Source organism: Cryptotermes secundus, unplaced genomic scaffold (genome assembly GCF_002891405.2).
Source record: "Cryptotermes secundus unplaced genomic scaffold, Csec_1.0 scaffold320, whole genome shotgun sequence".
In the NCBI taxonomy this organism is placed as follows: domain Eukaryota; kingdom Metazoa; phylum Arthropoda; class Insecta; order Blattodea; family Kalotermitidae; genus Cryptotermes; species Cryptotermes secundus.
In genome coordinates this window covers 1,051,960-1,067,710 of record NW_019731221.1, presented here as the reverse complement: position 1 = coordinate 1,067,710, position 15,751 = coordinate 1,051,960, and the positions used below count along the sequence as shown (strand labels likewise).

General features: G+C 41.0%; 1 protein-coding gene across 9 annotated transcripts in view; it reads right to left on the bottom strand.

The window, feature by feature from the left end:
- The window catches only part of LOC111866476 (zinc finger protein 384), a 448,072-nt gene that overhangs the window by 79,154 nt on the left and 353,167 nt on the right, over nt 1-15,751 (bottom strand). For 8 of the 9 annotated variants that reach the window (XM_033752265.1, XM_033752264.1, XM_033752263.1 and 5 more), the window contains one exon: nt 5,992-6,185. In XM_033752265.1, the coding sequence (XP_033608156.1) occupies nt 5,992-6,185 (194 nt within the window). The remainder of the gene's footprint in view (nt 1-5,991; nt 6,186-15,751) is intronic. The other variant, XM_033752266.1, reaches the window with a different exon arrangement.

Genomic DNA, 15,751 nt, shown 5'->3' with positions numbered 1-15,751 from the left:
GCTTCACTGGGAGATAAATAATAAGAGAGAGAAAGAGAGGATGAGATTAAGGAACGTGGGAGACAGAAGAAGAAGAAAGTAGTACAAAAAGATAGATGCTGAAGCAGATGTTCTCTTCAAGAGTCAGGGTAGCCGTAATCGTTAATGAAAATCTGGTTCCGAGACGAAACTAACCCCCTCCCCCTCCCCGCCTTCACACACACCTACACCATTTTTTTGTCGTGTGAGTAGTCTTTATATTATTATTACTACGAGCAACCCTTTTGTTATTGCTTTCTCAAGGGTAGATATAGGTCACATACACAGACAACATTTGGAGAACGAAGTGCGGTTGATCGAAAGGTCAGTAAGACATAAAGAAATTAGTCGCGCTCTTCGCAACACTTATTACAATTGCCATCACACTGTAGGAAAACAGAATATCGACTACCATATGTGTGGTAATTCTAGCTTCTATCCAACCTGAATGCTAATTCGCCTCCAGGAAGTCGTGTATACAAGACATGTGCCCAAGAAGCAGACATTAATGGACTCTGCTTAGCGACACAGTTCGTGTATAACGGAGAATTTTATATCCCTATCCATCCATGGCTCTACAGCCCTTTGTTTCGCCTTGACCTCTTTTTTAGTTCCTTGATCTTTTTACAGTCAGTACGACGCCTTGAACGGAGGATCAGCCAGTCGTAAGGCCGCTACCTGCACACAGAACAGCACAAACAAAGAACAAACGCACACAGACAAACATGCCTCAATTGGGATTCGAACCCAGGATCCAAGCGTTTGAGCAGATGAAGACAGTTCATGCCTTTGACCGCGTGGATGCTATTAAGGGCTTTTCGTATCCTTACAGTTGTTAGTTTCTTACAGTTTACAAGATGCGATTTTTAATATGACTAAATCAAAATTTACTTACTTACTCATGGAGCTGAGCCCTTCTGGAGGAGCCGCCAATTCTGCAGCTACTCAAGAATTTCCTAGCATTTTATGGAACCCGAAGGTTTATTACCGTGTTCACAAGAGCCATCCACTGGTCTCTCCTGAGACAGATCTATCCAATCCATACCATCCCATTCTATTTCTCTAAGACCCACTTTAATATTGTCCACCCATCTACGCCTTAGTCTTCCTTGTGGTCTCTTTCCTTCTGGCTTTCCCACCAATATCCTACACGCATTCCTCGTCTCCCCCATTCGTGCTACATGACCTGCCCACCTCATGACGATAATATTTGTCATGCATACGAGACATGAAATTAAAATAAATGAAGGACATCCACAGGGGAGATAATCTGAGGAAACTTGGATCAAAATGGAGGATAATTTAAAAAATAGTAATAAGAATAATGGGTCCATATGAGCTATAAATTAACATTAAGCTCAATTCAGAATGCAAAATTACAAAGAACGTATTTAGGATATTCTAGTCTTGCTCATGGAGCACACTTTGCAGCCAACTGTGCTTGTGTTTCGTGCAGAATAACGAACGTTAAAGCAAAAGTAGATGGACGGAAAGAAAATATACCGGTAACTTAGCAGCATGCAGGAAGTGACCATGTGTCGTAACGCCTCGGCCACACATGTCCATATAACAGGCAGCAATAAAAAGTGCCAACCATATGCACACACAATTTCCGCAGTTAAAAAACTTCCAAAAAATCGTAAAATAATTAAAAATAGAGCCATGTTATCGTTACATGTGTTGAAAAAATAAATAACAGCCTCCAGATCAAATGTGAAAAACAGACTCCATCCAACGTCGATAGTTTCCAAAACACAGGATTCGTAAGACTCGTACAAACCATTTCTTTATCATGATTCCGCAGGAAATGCTCCGTTCCTTGGTACATAACGTGTCCGTCCATCCCCTTATTTAATCAAAGACATTAATATTTATTTAAGAATAACACAATATCAGCTGATCGGAAAACATCCTAATTTATGGAACTCAGAGAATACCATCATTATCAAAAATTTTATGCTCCAACTGCTATCTCCTTTCTGGGTAACAGATTTTGAGAATGTTCCCATCAAAATTATGTATGTATTTTTTTTTCCTTGGCACTACAGCCCCAGTGGATCTAGGCCTACCTCCATGAACTTCTCCGTTCACTTCAGTTTTTCTAGATCTTACACATACGGTAGGACTCCTTGGGCGGGTGATCAGCTCGTCGCAAGGCCTCTATCTGTACACAAACACAGAAAACCGCACACAAACGTTTATGCCCTGAGTGGGATTCGAACCCACGATCCCGGCTTCCGAACGAGCGAAGACAGTGCATGCCTTAGACCGCTCGGCTACCGTGACCGGCAGTGTAGAAGAAGAATATTTAAGAATTCAGTTCGTACCTCACAGGAAACATCCGAATCCACTGTCCCGGCTTCCGAGCGAGCTAAGACAGTGCATGCCTTAGACCGCTCGGCTACCGTGACCGGCACTATGTTATTATAAAATCGTGGCTAAGTATGAAGGAGTTGTTTGGAGGCAGGTAATCTTCTTGTACCTACTGAATAAATCAGTACGTCAGAAAACTTCCTGATTAAGGGCAATATGCTTGAAATGCAGAATACATAATAATTGCTGCATTGCCCGAATATAATGTCCATTTTTTGATCTGAACTAAGTGACTAGCTATATAGAGTAGCCATTCTTCAGAAGCTAATAGTCGGTCAGCTGACCAAGATATTTCTCACTGTATATACAGTCAGAAGTTTTATCGCCGTATTCATATCAGAGAGCCGCTGGAACCTATCCTGAGCCAGATTATACCAACCGACATCTTGAATCCTCTTTCTTTCGAATTAGATTTAATGTTGTACTCCGATGTACGCATGTCTCTCAAGTAGTCACTTGAGGCTGTCACACTAAATGTCGTATACATGTGTACGTGCTACATGTACGTAGGCCTATAATGCACGCATAAGAATAAGATGATTCTGAAAACGAAAAGCCTTTTGAGTGGGGGTCAGAAAAGTTTCACGAAGAGTAACGCACTCACTTGTTATGTAATGAAATTCCTTGTTCACTTCGTACAAATAATCGAATCCTGCGTCCTTTGAACCTTAATCACATTGAGTCACCCTCCCTGTAGACAGTTCATATGCTGCAGACGAAACTTTGGCTCACTCTGATTGAATAGGCATAACCGCAGCGACGTGGTCCACGGTTATTTGAGGCTCCAATTCAAATGTAGGTCTCGTCTTTGACACGGTACATCTGAACACTCCGAAAAATCAGACCTTACTGCGTTTTAAAGACGCTTTATCATCTGCACAAATGTAGTCAGGGGCGATAACTGAGTACAGCACAGCAGGAAAGTTTGTGGTCTATTTGAAGTCGCTGCGTCTAGCGTTTCCGGAGAAGAATAAAAGGAAATCAAGAAAACATCAGAAAATTAATTGGCCTCCGGACCAAAAATCGAACCAGGGGCTCTCTTTGAACGCGAAATGGCGCTGAAGTACTCAATTGTGTTGTTCTGTGATTATATACAGCGAGCTTTTTAAAAAGTATTTTTAAACTACACAGTCATATAGTATAGAACAGGATGAAAATAAATTATGGCACGAAAAGACTGTAAGAGGAATCTGCATATTTTAGCGTAGGCACACTAACCCTGATTTTGCATAGAGGGACTGAGAAATGTCACGAGACACAGTCTGAATGGCAACCCTCAATGATCTTAGGTGGCTGGTGGTTGGCTATTTAATCAATCGACAGACGGATTGATGGATTGATCGACAGATAGAATGATGGATGGATGGAAGGAAGAATAGATGGATGAATGGATGGATTGATGGAGAGATGGACAGAGAGATAAACAGCTAGATATCGATATAGATGATAGATACAGTCAGACAGAGGCAGATACAGACAGACAGACAGGTAGGTAGGCAGGTAAACAGAAAGAATGCATCCATACATACATACATACAGATAGACAGATTGATGGGTGGGTGGGTGGACGGACGAACGGACGGAGATGATAGATACAGTCAGACAGAGGCAGATACAGACAGACAGACATACAGATAGACGGATTGATGGGTGGGTGGGTGGACGGACGGACGGACGGACGGACGAACATATAGATAGATAGATAGATAGATAGATAGGTGGGTGGGTGGAAAGATAATCATGGCAATATAAAAATACTCATTAATTTCTGCATAATGCGCCACTGTTCAACTCCTTGGAACAATTTACTCCAAATTGTGATCGTGTTAGTATTAAATTTGATACATATAAAAAGAGAATTTACTCTTTTTGAAAACGTCAACGCCAGCATACTTTCAATTTTTTGTAGATACAGTCTCCATTGCCTTCATAATAGTATTCATTACCAACAGAACTTGATACTCACTAAAATTATCCGTAAGACAAATAATCTAATTTGTTTTAGCTAACTGATGCTCAATATATTCTGCATAAGTGATCAGAAATCTGTTCTGAATCACTTTGATGATACATGTGTAAAACAACGCGTGTACGTAGACGGGCTGCCCATATAGTTCTGTGCAGTACAGTATGACTTATGACACAAGATATGTAATTTTTTCTTTCAGTTTTCCTAGTGCAAATGACAGACTGTATTGAGACATAGTAGTTAAAACAAATTACATGATGTAACTAATATGACATTTACAAATAAACAGTTTCTTATGATATATCTGACTTCAGAATATTTAAGTTATTTGAAAAGAATAGATGTACATTTACATACCAAAATATTAAGGTGACAAATAATGGATCAGTCCTTACCAAAATAGAAGAAAAAAGTCCTTTATAGACAAAAAAGGTAAGTCATTCTACTGATTCGTCCTAAGGAAATTTGCGTTAGAATAACGCAGTACTGATACAAGGTTGTGGATGTTATAATTTACAATTTAAATTACACTAACCACAAATTAATTCCTTTATCTTTCTTGGAAGAATTTAAATACATGTCATAATTTGTTTCGGCGTTTTAAGCCTTGTTCAGTATACGAAATTATATCGTATCCTATGCCTATACGAGATTCTAATATTACTTATTCTTTGAAACAAAGAAAAGAACGTCTTATTTGGTAGCCATTCCTGTCCGCCTGTTCGTCACCTAGTATCAGGGTCTAAACTGCTGGACAAATTTCTTAAAATTTTACATACGAAATGTTTCCCACGAGCTGCTGTTAATACTCCGATTATCAGCCACAGTGATCCACAGTAAAGTTTAATTTACATACGGACAAAGGCAGATTTACCTTACACGCATAGCCCAATTCTGATATTTCGTTGATCTTGGATGAAGAGAGACTTACTTTAACAGTTCTCGGATGCTTCCCCTTTACAGCCATACTGATTCATAAGAAAACCTGGTTTGCACAAATGGACTTTTTCATATACCCCTAAACACTTCAATAGATCTCACTGAAATTCTCTTTGGAACGAAATTCACTAATTTATATTTAATTATTCACATTAAACCGAGATTAACGGCCGTGGGGATCCGTTGTGCTGACCACGTGACACCGCAAAAGTGGCACTAACTTCGCAGACAAGCGGCGGTCGCTCGGTCTATATAGTTCGCTTGCGGACTACAGGCCACGGAGTTTTTTTTTTTTTTACGTAAGCTTAATATTAAATTTCAATGGCTACAGTTTATAATGTTTAGTATTACATTTTGGTGCATACCCTTTCCAATGCTCTTGTGCTAATAAAACTCTTTATAACGTGGCATCGAACTAGGCCTTAAGATAATCCCTGAAGGAATAAATGAAGGAACAAAAAAGAATAAAGGTTCCTTTTTATCGCGAGACCGAACGCTGTGGAGCTCCCAGTATCGTCAGTCGCAATGCGGCAACAATGTTTTCCGCTCCACCGTGTTCAGTCTCATGATAAAAAAGAACACTCGTTATTTTCGGTAAAGACTGATTCAAGAAGTATCGGGGTAAATTTGGCAATGACCCCCATGCACTTCGTCACCGTTAGGATGGAAAGTAAACAATGAAAATGACTTACGGTCCCTACCTTGGACGTGTGAGTCCTCAGGCTCGACTCCGTAGCGAATCCTTTTCCGCAGATGTTGCAATGGAACGGTCGGTTCTTCGCGCGTTCCACTTGCGCATCATGATTGCGCAGATGCTGCTGCAGGTTGCTGAGTTGGATGAAGGCGCGACCACACTCAGGCAAGTGGCACTTGTAGGGTCTCTCTCCTGCAAAAACAGACAGTAAAATAAATGAAAAAATTACATAACCGTGAGCTTCAAGATGAAATGTTTGTTTGGAAAACCACAAGAAAGAGAATGAGTGCGTATGAAGACAAAATGCTGAGAGACTGTTTTGTTCTAAGAGAAAGTAAAAGGTCATGATGGATTTTGTGTTATCATCTTCGTGCGATGACAGTGGGGCTATGATTGACAGAAACAATGTAGTGTGCATGATGAAAAGAGGAAATTCACATAAATGTTTGTAGGAAAATTTCAGTACAGACCCTTCGGGATGTAAAGGAGTAGACATAAATAAGAAACTGTGAAACGGACTGAACTGGCTCGGGTTAACAAACGTTTAGGCCTATTGTAACGACGGTAATACATCTTCAAATGGTGGTGCAACTATAATCACGAAATTTCAGGTTATCTGAGTGCTTATCAACTGAAGATCAGGCCGCGCCATAGCTCAAGCGGTTAGTCGCTGGCTTCCCACCGCAGCTGCCCGGGTTCGATCCCGGGTCTGGCCAAGTGGGATTTGTGGTGGACAAATTGGCGTTGGGGCGGGTTTTCTCTGAGTACTTCGGTTTCCCTCACCAATTTTCATTCCACCAAATTCTCCATCATCATAATCACCCGAGGCTGGTTACAATTGGCCAATCAGTGGCCGCCGTGCCGACCGGACCCAGCTGGGCTCCAACCCCCACTAAGCGAATTAAAAAAAAAACTAAAGATACTATGAGGCATACACATAGAATGACGAATGAGCTGAGTTCTAGAACAGGGATATATTCAAACAGAGGCCTGCGAGACTCTTTCCACTTGTCAGCGAAGGACAAATATTTTGAAGAATAATTTTGTTATACCTTGTTTCATAAAATATTTAATAGTCGTGTGTGCGAATGTGACAGACTGGTTGCGCACTTCACGCATTATTCCGCAGGTGTTGGTCCGCCCAATCGGTGCGCATAACCATGCTGGCCAGCCCAACATACTGAGTAACTCTAGTCTAAAGTGGAGGGGGGAGGGGCGCTAGTGGAATGCCATACTCCTGCACTGTTCTACTTTCCGCCTGAAACTACCGACGCAAAGACGAAGAAACTTCAGCAGGCATGACCTGTTGTCAGGTCACGATTCGAATTTCCCAATGTAAGTCACCGAATTCACCGATACAGCGGTGAATGCTCCTGCCCGTATGGAACTTGTACCGGGACATCGGCTCCTGAGGCTATCACTGTCAGTTTCTGTGGTTCTGCTAAGTGTCCCTGGTGAATGCATGCACGGTACTGCCTGGAAGATATTTACGCGGTCAATCCTCGCCATATCCATGTATTATCCATTCACAGTTGATGAAAATTTCTTCTTTTTTCCTTGGTTTCTTGGGGTGGGGCGCAACTACAACTGGCATGTCGACCACTGTTTGGCATAATGTGCCAGCCCCAGATGATGATGATGAGTGTGGAGCATGCGGTGGAATGAGAATTGGCAGGAAAAACCAAAAGCACTCGGAAAAAGGCTATAACTTGGATATTATTTATATGATGGATGATTCAGGAGGAAATTAAGAGGTGATTGAACTCGGGTAATGCTTATTACCATTCAGTCCAGAACCTTTTGTCTTCTCGTCTGCTGTCCAAAAACATAAAAATTACAATATACAAAACTATAATTTTGCCTGTGGTTCTGTATGGGTGTGAAACTTTGTCTCTGACATTAAGGGAGGAACATAGACTGAGGGTGATTGAGAACAGGGTGTTGAGGAGAATATTTGGACCGAAGAGAGATGAAGTGACAGGAGGTTGGAGAAAACTGCATAATGAGGAGTTTCATAACTTGTACTCTTCTCCAAGTACAATTATAATGATCAAGTCAAGGAGGATGAAGTTGGCAGGTCATGTAGCATGATTGGGTGAGACGAGGAATGCGTATAGGATATTGGTGGGAAAGTCAGAAGGAAAGAGACCACAGGAAAGACCAAGGCGTAGGTGGGTGGACAACATAAAATGGATCTTAGAGATATACGATGGGATGGAATGGATTGGATAGATCTGGCTCAGGATAGGGACCAGTGGAGGGCTCTTGTGAACACGGCGATGAACCTTCGGGTTCCATAAAATGCTGGGAAATTCTTGAGTAGCTGCTGAATTGGCGGCTCCTCCAGAAGGGCTCAGCTCCATGAGTAAGTAAGTAAGTAAGTAAATGATGGAAGAGTAAACTAAGACAGAGACGCTATACACTGGTAGCAATTTCTTGTATTTTTCTTAAAGTTACGCCACACAGGAAATTGTTTCAAATAAAACTTGTAGAACTTCATGTAATCTGCAGGTTTGTCCATATGAGATGTCTCTTTATACATTCGACGTCGAACTTTATTAGAAACGAATCTCTCCTGCCATCTCTTGTCACTTTACGGAAATATGGAAAAGGTTAGAGAACGATATTTTTCTACTTCTAAAATTTAGATTACTCTAGAATGAAGAGAAAACAAGAAAGAAAAAACTTATTGATGAATACATCAATTTCATTTGTCAAATATATGTATCAGGCATCAAGTATTGATTCCCGGAGACTGCAAACAAAGAAGTCGCAATACGAGTGCGGGGGGCGAGGGGTAAGACGGGGGTAGACGTAATAACCCCCCGATGGGCATTTCTTTATTAAAATCTCGAGATTTAATTGGATATCTTTTATATTGAAAAATTATAACATCTGTTGATGAAATTTAAAAGAAGGTGGAGAGAAAAAAATAATAATAATTCACAGATTTAAAAATTAAATTATGAATACATTCCTAACTGACACATGTTTGTGTGTGTGTGTGTAAAATAGAATGTTGGAAATGACATAACATCAATAAATAATTATAGTGCACCCATAATAACGAAGTCCATGTACTGTTATAACATGACGAAAAAAAATAATTACATACTACTCACACTTTTCACGGATATAGTGTATTTCACGGTTCCGAAGGAACAAGTCTTAACAGGTTTAAAATCAAACTTATTAATGCCTAAACCGAGATTAACGGGCGTGGGGATCCGTTGCGCTGACCACGTGACACCCTCAATCCGCAAAAGTTGGTACTAACTTCGCCGACAAGTGGCAGTCGCTCTGTCGGTATAGCTCGTTTGCGGACTACAGGTCTGATACGAAAATGTCCTTTCTGCAAAGAAACGTTAGCGTTTCTAGGAATTCATTGCGAAGTTCCTCATTATGTAATTGCCTTTAGTCGCGCATAGTTTAATTACCCAGGTTTGGACGCGATCATCACCGTTTTCGCGAGCAGCTTCAATCTGTTGTTTCCCTCGGGAATGGGAGATCCAGTTACGTGACATGAAGTAGTCTCTATACTAAAGAGGAAAATCTGCATTTAATGTCACAATCGGAACTGCAGAATTCTACGTTACCTACAACAGTGTGCTTTCATGTACATACCTCGGCACTTTGCGGGGCCCAACAAAACAATTACCGATGCAAATAAGATGGACAAAACAGAAGATACAAAGAAACCGCACCCTTTGGGCACAAAAAGATTTTTTTTTTAAAAATGCGCCAAAAAAGAATACAATAATTCACTACTTTGTCCATTACACAATACACTCGCGTCCAGTCGTCTGTCCGCCAGGCTGTCCGGACACGAAGTAAGCCTATACACATTTTTTTTTAAGTTTCCTCTCCTTGTTTTGTTCGTTGAAATTTTTCAGCTTCAGAAAGGGGCGGAGGGATGGAAAGGGTGTTCATTATTTAAAATGGCAGTTGCAGCTGTGTTTGGTTCATTCTTTAGTAGCCAAGCTACTCACCCCCACGGTGACGTCACACTTATTAATAGTGTGTGTCCACACAAGATAATACGTGAGAGAAACAGTCGAGCGTGTGAGAGAGACATGTCCACCTCCAGGCTTCTCCAGTCGACAAAATGGAGAAATTTACTCGATGTCTAAGCAGATATATTTCCGTAAACGCTGTCTTCGAGGCTGTGCATGACCCATTATCTCAGATAATAGTTTATTGCAGATACAAATCTACTGTTGTAAAGTTAATGGATATTTCTTATGTTCTGTTATATATTTTCTACATCTGTGAATGTTTCAGCTAAACGTTTACACATCTAGCATACAGGGCTCAATTACATCTGTACGTCACACTACCTCACTCACTCACTCACTCACTCATGGAGCTGAGCCTTTCTTGAGAAGCCGTCACTTGTGCAGATACTCAAGAATTCCCCAGCATTTTACAGAACCCGAAGGTTATGTCACAATACCTACATTTTTTCGTAAGGTAAGCAGTTTTGAGGAAATTAAATTATGTAAATATTAGAATTCTATATTCATCTAATTTCAGATGATTTAAACCTAAATTATTTATAAAAGAGTTCTTAATTACAAACGCAAAAGACTGACACTGCAGCCCACTATGCACTTCGCCTTTCTTGTGGAGGTACAGCTCCGGTATTTCTCAATAATCGGCACCAGATGAAGGTCAGTGGTTAGTTTCATGCTCCGACCGCTTTATCCTAGACAAGGCATCCATCGTACATATTTAATAGCAGGCTGGGATGGCCGTAGATCCAGTCTGGAGGCGGAGGTGAACAGAAAAACTTCAGCCTCTGCCCGAAATCGAACAGCGATTCTCCGGATGTCCGGCACGTAATCTAGCCTAGTTTACCGGTTGGGCTGGTTTCATTTATCGACAGAGGCCATTGTGAACGTACCGGCTCTTGGGAAACCCATTTTTCTTTCCAACGGGCACATTGAGGCTGCGACGTTAAGCTCGATACAAGCCTCAATCGAGAACCGAGATTAAGAATATATCGAGATTCACCCCCACATTCTATAAGCTCTCATGACGTGGCGCTGATTAGCGGGATCACATTCCGCTTGGGCCTTTTCACACTTATGTTCCTCTCCCAGAAGTAGTGATGATTCGGGAAGTGTTGAGCTGTCTGGTCGCTCATGCGGCTAAAACAGATGAATGTCCTATATATAGGCCTTCAAGTCACACTGTATAATGAATAAAAGCAAAGTATTAGGAATGAATTGTCTTGTGGAAATATTTTCCTTTTTCTCATCGTATTATTCACTCTGCACATCGACTTTTTAACACTGGATCTTATGATTAGCCACTTTCCTTTCTCAAGTAAAGGAAGTAGCAGTGTGAAATCACCAAACTATGTGTTTCCTTTTTCCCCGTGTGTTGTCACATTTTTTAACTCGTGAACCAGTTAACCGATTTTCACGAAACTTAGTTCGACTGCCCCGTACGCCCCTCAATTTATGTAGGATATGAGGTTCTCACAGCGATGGTCATGAAAATTTCAATCTTCTGGGATACGATGTTGTGTAGTCCGTCGAAATTAAACAGACGTTTCCGAGGAACATATCGCCTCCATCTTCAGTGTCGAAGAATAATCTAAGCATGAAACGAGTGTGAAGCAAGTAGCATATCCATGCTCAACATAAACAACATGGTGGATGTGCTAACTTCTGAAGTATGAAAGACACTAACTTACTATGTTAGCGGCCTCCGTAGTCTAGGGGTAACGTTCCCACCTCTTGACTCAAGGTACGCGGGTTCAAACCCGGCGGAAGTCGTCAATTTTTAAGGGCGGAAAAATTCAGGGAAGAAGTCCTCCGGGAGGGACTTTAAGCCGTGGGTCCCTGTCGTAACTTTACGGCACGTAAAAGAACCTCATATCTCCAAAGGAGGTCACTGAGCCAAATTCAGGACATTTCCCGCCCAACAGTAGTCTCTAACGCCTCTGGTAGATGGGGGAAGCGTCGAGATACCGCTGAGCCAGTAGAGGCCGAACTCGCTGGCTGAGTCGGGACTGATGGAACGCACTAGTACTGGTAGGGTATAGAGACTGGTAGAATATCACAGGGGGACGCACAATGGACCAGTACTGGTCTAACTGCATGGGGAAACCCACCCTCTCCAATAACAACAACAACTTACTATCTTAAAAAGCATGCAGACTTTAGTTAATATTTTTGTAGAAAATAAAGTAACAACGTGAGAGTGCGAAATTTCTTTTTGGCTGTAGGTTTTATAGCGATAAATACTGAACCACTGGAACTAGGTATTTGAAATCTAACAGAGGGAGAAAGATCACGATCATGCCCAAATATTAAGTAAACAATATGGCGAGAATGTGAAACTTGAAGTGATATCCATAATTTTAACGAAATTAGAGTCTGTGAGAAATAAGTTCTTTATAAAAATAATATCATAATAACAGTAACATATATTTTATGAAATAAGCTACCTTGTGGGTTAAGTATAAGCACAGAATATCAGCTGATCTCATAAATAATGATAAAGTAATTTATATAAATTAAGACAAAATTGTGTTACGACACATAAAAATGCGTTTTCTAACATTAAATATTTATTCTTTATTCTACAGTGTATTTAGAGGATAAGATATATAAACCAAAGAATAGTTGAGTCTATTAAAGCCTATTCCCAGTGTACAAATTTCTTGAAGTTATTTTGCATGTCTATATTGATTCATTATTACATGCAATGGAAGGCGTGCAGCTTTCATATGCTGTCCTCCAAAACGTTGTATTCACGAAGTTGAATCCATTTCCGCTATTCTTGACTCGTCGACCTTAGCAGCGTACACGCTACACATGACTCTGTCTCTCCCAGAGGCACATCAGAATGATCAGCGAACGTAACAGTCAACTCTTCCCCTCAATAGTTACAGACTTTCAACAGTTTACGTTACTTTAAAGAAACAGCACGGAAAGTGATAATATTTTAAATCACTTACCATTCCCAGGCGTGTAGTAGAACAAGAGACAGTTAATTTCAGGGGCGTAAGTACAATTACGTGGCATGTACTGTCTTCGCTCGCTTGGAAATCGGGATCGTGGTTTCGAATCCCACTCAGTGCATGGATGTTTAGTTTCTGTGTGACCGTTTTTCTGTGTTTGTGTACAGGTAGAGGCCTTGCGACGAGCTGATCACCCGCCCAAGGAGTCCTATCGAATGCGTAAGATCTAGAAAAACCTAAGTGAACGGAGAAGTTCATGGAGGTAGGCCTAGGCCCACTGGGGCTGTAGTGCCAAGGAAAAAAAAAGTACAATTACGTAAAGTACTTGAACTTCAAGGCAGAAATTCAACAAGGAGTTGCCTTTAGGTAAGACAGGAAGGCAGAAAATTACATATCGAATTTCTTTACAAACTACATACGTTACTCAGTAGTGCTGCACCGTTTATGTTAAGAGGGATGCAGAATACATGGGTAAATATGAGAGAGAAATTGTATAGCGGACGGCGACATTAAAAGTGGGCATTAAGAAGACATGTTTTAAAAATGTGGCACAGAATAATTGGTTCGCATAATGATGGAAATTTCAGGGACCGTAACAACGACGATCTTCCGGCCGACTGAAGACTGCTCTCGGAAAACAAAAACTTCTAAACAGTTCGACGGTACGACGGTATTGCGGACAGAAACTGGCTGGCTAGCTTATATAATTCCATAGTGAAACTTTGATTAGAAATAAACCAATGACTGATTTGATTGTTAATAAGTTGAGGATAAAACACGAAAAACTTTGAACTAAACTTATTTATATATCTGATGTTGTGCATGCGACCACAGAGCAAAGAATATAATAAAAGGAATTTGCTACTCACTGATAACGTGATTTTCCATCATCAATATAAATGGAAAAAGGAGATGGTTAAACCAAGACTAGAACTGAAATATTCCAAGAAGAAACAAATCTCATTTTGAAGTTCGAAAAGAAACAGTATTCATCTCTTTTCAGCATTTCCGAAACAGGGGGGAAAAAGAACTGTAATAAAAAGGCATGCACGTCATTAGATTGATAGGCTGCAAGAGGGCGGAGGTCTTTTTTTCACAGAGTTAGGGGATGAAGGAAAGGATAAAAAGGGGTTTCCAACCTTTTTTTTTTAAAGAGAACTTCATGAATCAAGACAACTTGTATCATTTATTACTAACATGGAAATGTTATCGACATGAAAACATATCCTAGCTCACAATGGATGGCGGTTCAATGTGACGTCATTGATACTGAACCTTGTGTCAGCATGGGAGGTGATACGGAGACAACAATGATGCCTAGCCCCGGGTGACAACGAAATGTGATACGGTGAGTTTAAGGATACATAGTCGTGGATCACCAAAAGAGGTGGTAAAATGACGTCGCCAATACATAGCCTACAACAACCAGGCGAAGGTGTAGGGGGACGTAACTGATATGTAACAGGCTCAGAACGCGTCGAGATACTAGGACATCAAGCATGTAGCCCAAGATCACCACTCGAGGTGGCATCACTGGTATGTAGCACAGGATGATCAAGCGAGGTGATAAGGTGATGTCATCGACACTTAGCGGAGAATCATCAAGCAGAACGTTACGGAGAAATCGCTGATACTTAATCATCATGTTAAGTGACACAATGGCATCACTGATCACCACCCGCCCTAATGATTCCGACTGCGACCCCTTCTCATATGGGTCAGTCAACACAGACCTATCACCCATTTCTTCTTTTTTATGCTCTCCAATCATCAAATTTTTTATGGGGAAGGGGGTGGTGAGTTGGCGGTCCCACAAGATGTACTGCAAAGAATCAGCAGTGAAAGTCGCCGTGACTTTGCTCGTCTTTACTAATATCTCCCCCCCCCCGATAATAATAAGCACAAATATATAAAATTTATTATTTTGCATGGTCGTGTAGTGTACTGAGATAGAACAGAAACTCTGGTCTAAATATCTGCCATATTCGATGGCGGTGTTTAGAAGAACAAGCCTCATCGACTCAGTCGATTAATTATCAGGGGAGTGGTCAGTTCAAAACTCGTACTTAAAATTCATCACAATATAATGACAGTTAAGGAACATGTTTTGACTAAATATCGTATAAGCCCTTCCAAAATTTATTGCCTAATTCCGAGAAGAATAAGAGGAAGGGGTATGCTATTATTTGGAAGTACACGAGAGAAAAACAACTTAAAAAGAAAGAGAGAGGAGCTGTTGACACAAAAACCGACAGCTGGGTAGCGAGACGCAAGGTGTCCTGGAACGAAACTACGGAGGTCAAGTATATGGAGCTGTATCCACCCACAATAGTCCTCCCTCTCTCCTAAATAACATTATAAAAATATCCCAGTACCCTATAATCAAATGCTACAAAGTACAAGGTACCATATGATTATCTGACGAGCATCTTTCAGCATTCCATCACATACAAACGGACTCTGAGGTCTTCGTAGCGGTCAGCGAGAACTGCACCTACTCGAGCCGTACACACAGAGACACGTGTAGGTCATACACCTCTGCCATAACACACAGAAATCTTAATCTATTGATAAGTAAGTAGGAAAAAGTAAAGCTATCCCTGTAACAGGCCGTGGGGGCCTATAGGGTTGTGAGATGTTGAGGCTCCCACATTTTCTAGACAATCGGCTCACAGATTGCGGTGAGGTTGTCAGACTTACGCGACGGCCGCCCTTTACCCCCAAGAACATTTCGAGAATATTCCTGGTACTCATTTATGTTAGAGGCTGAGTCGACCCCAGGGCC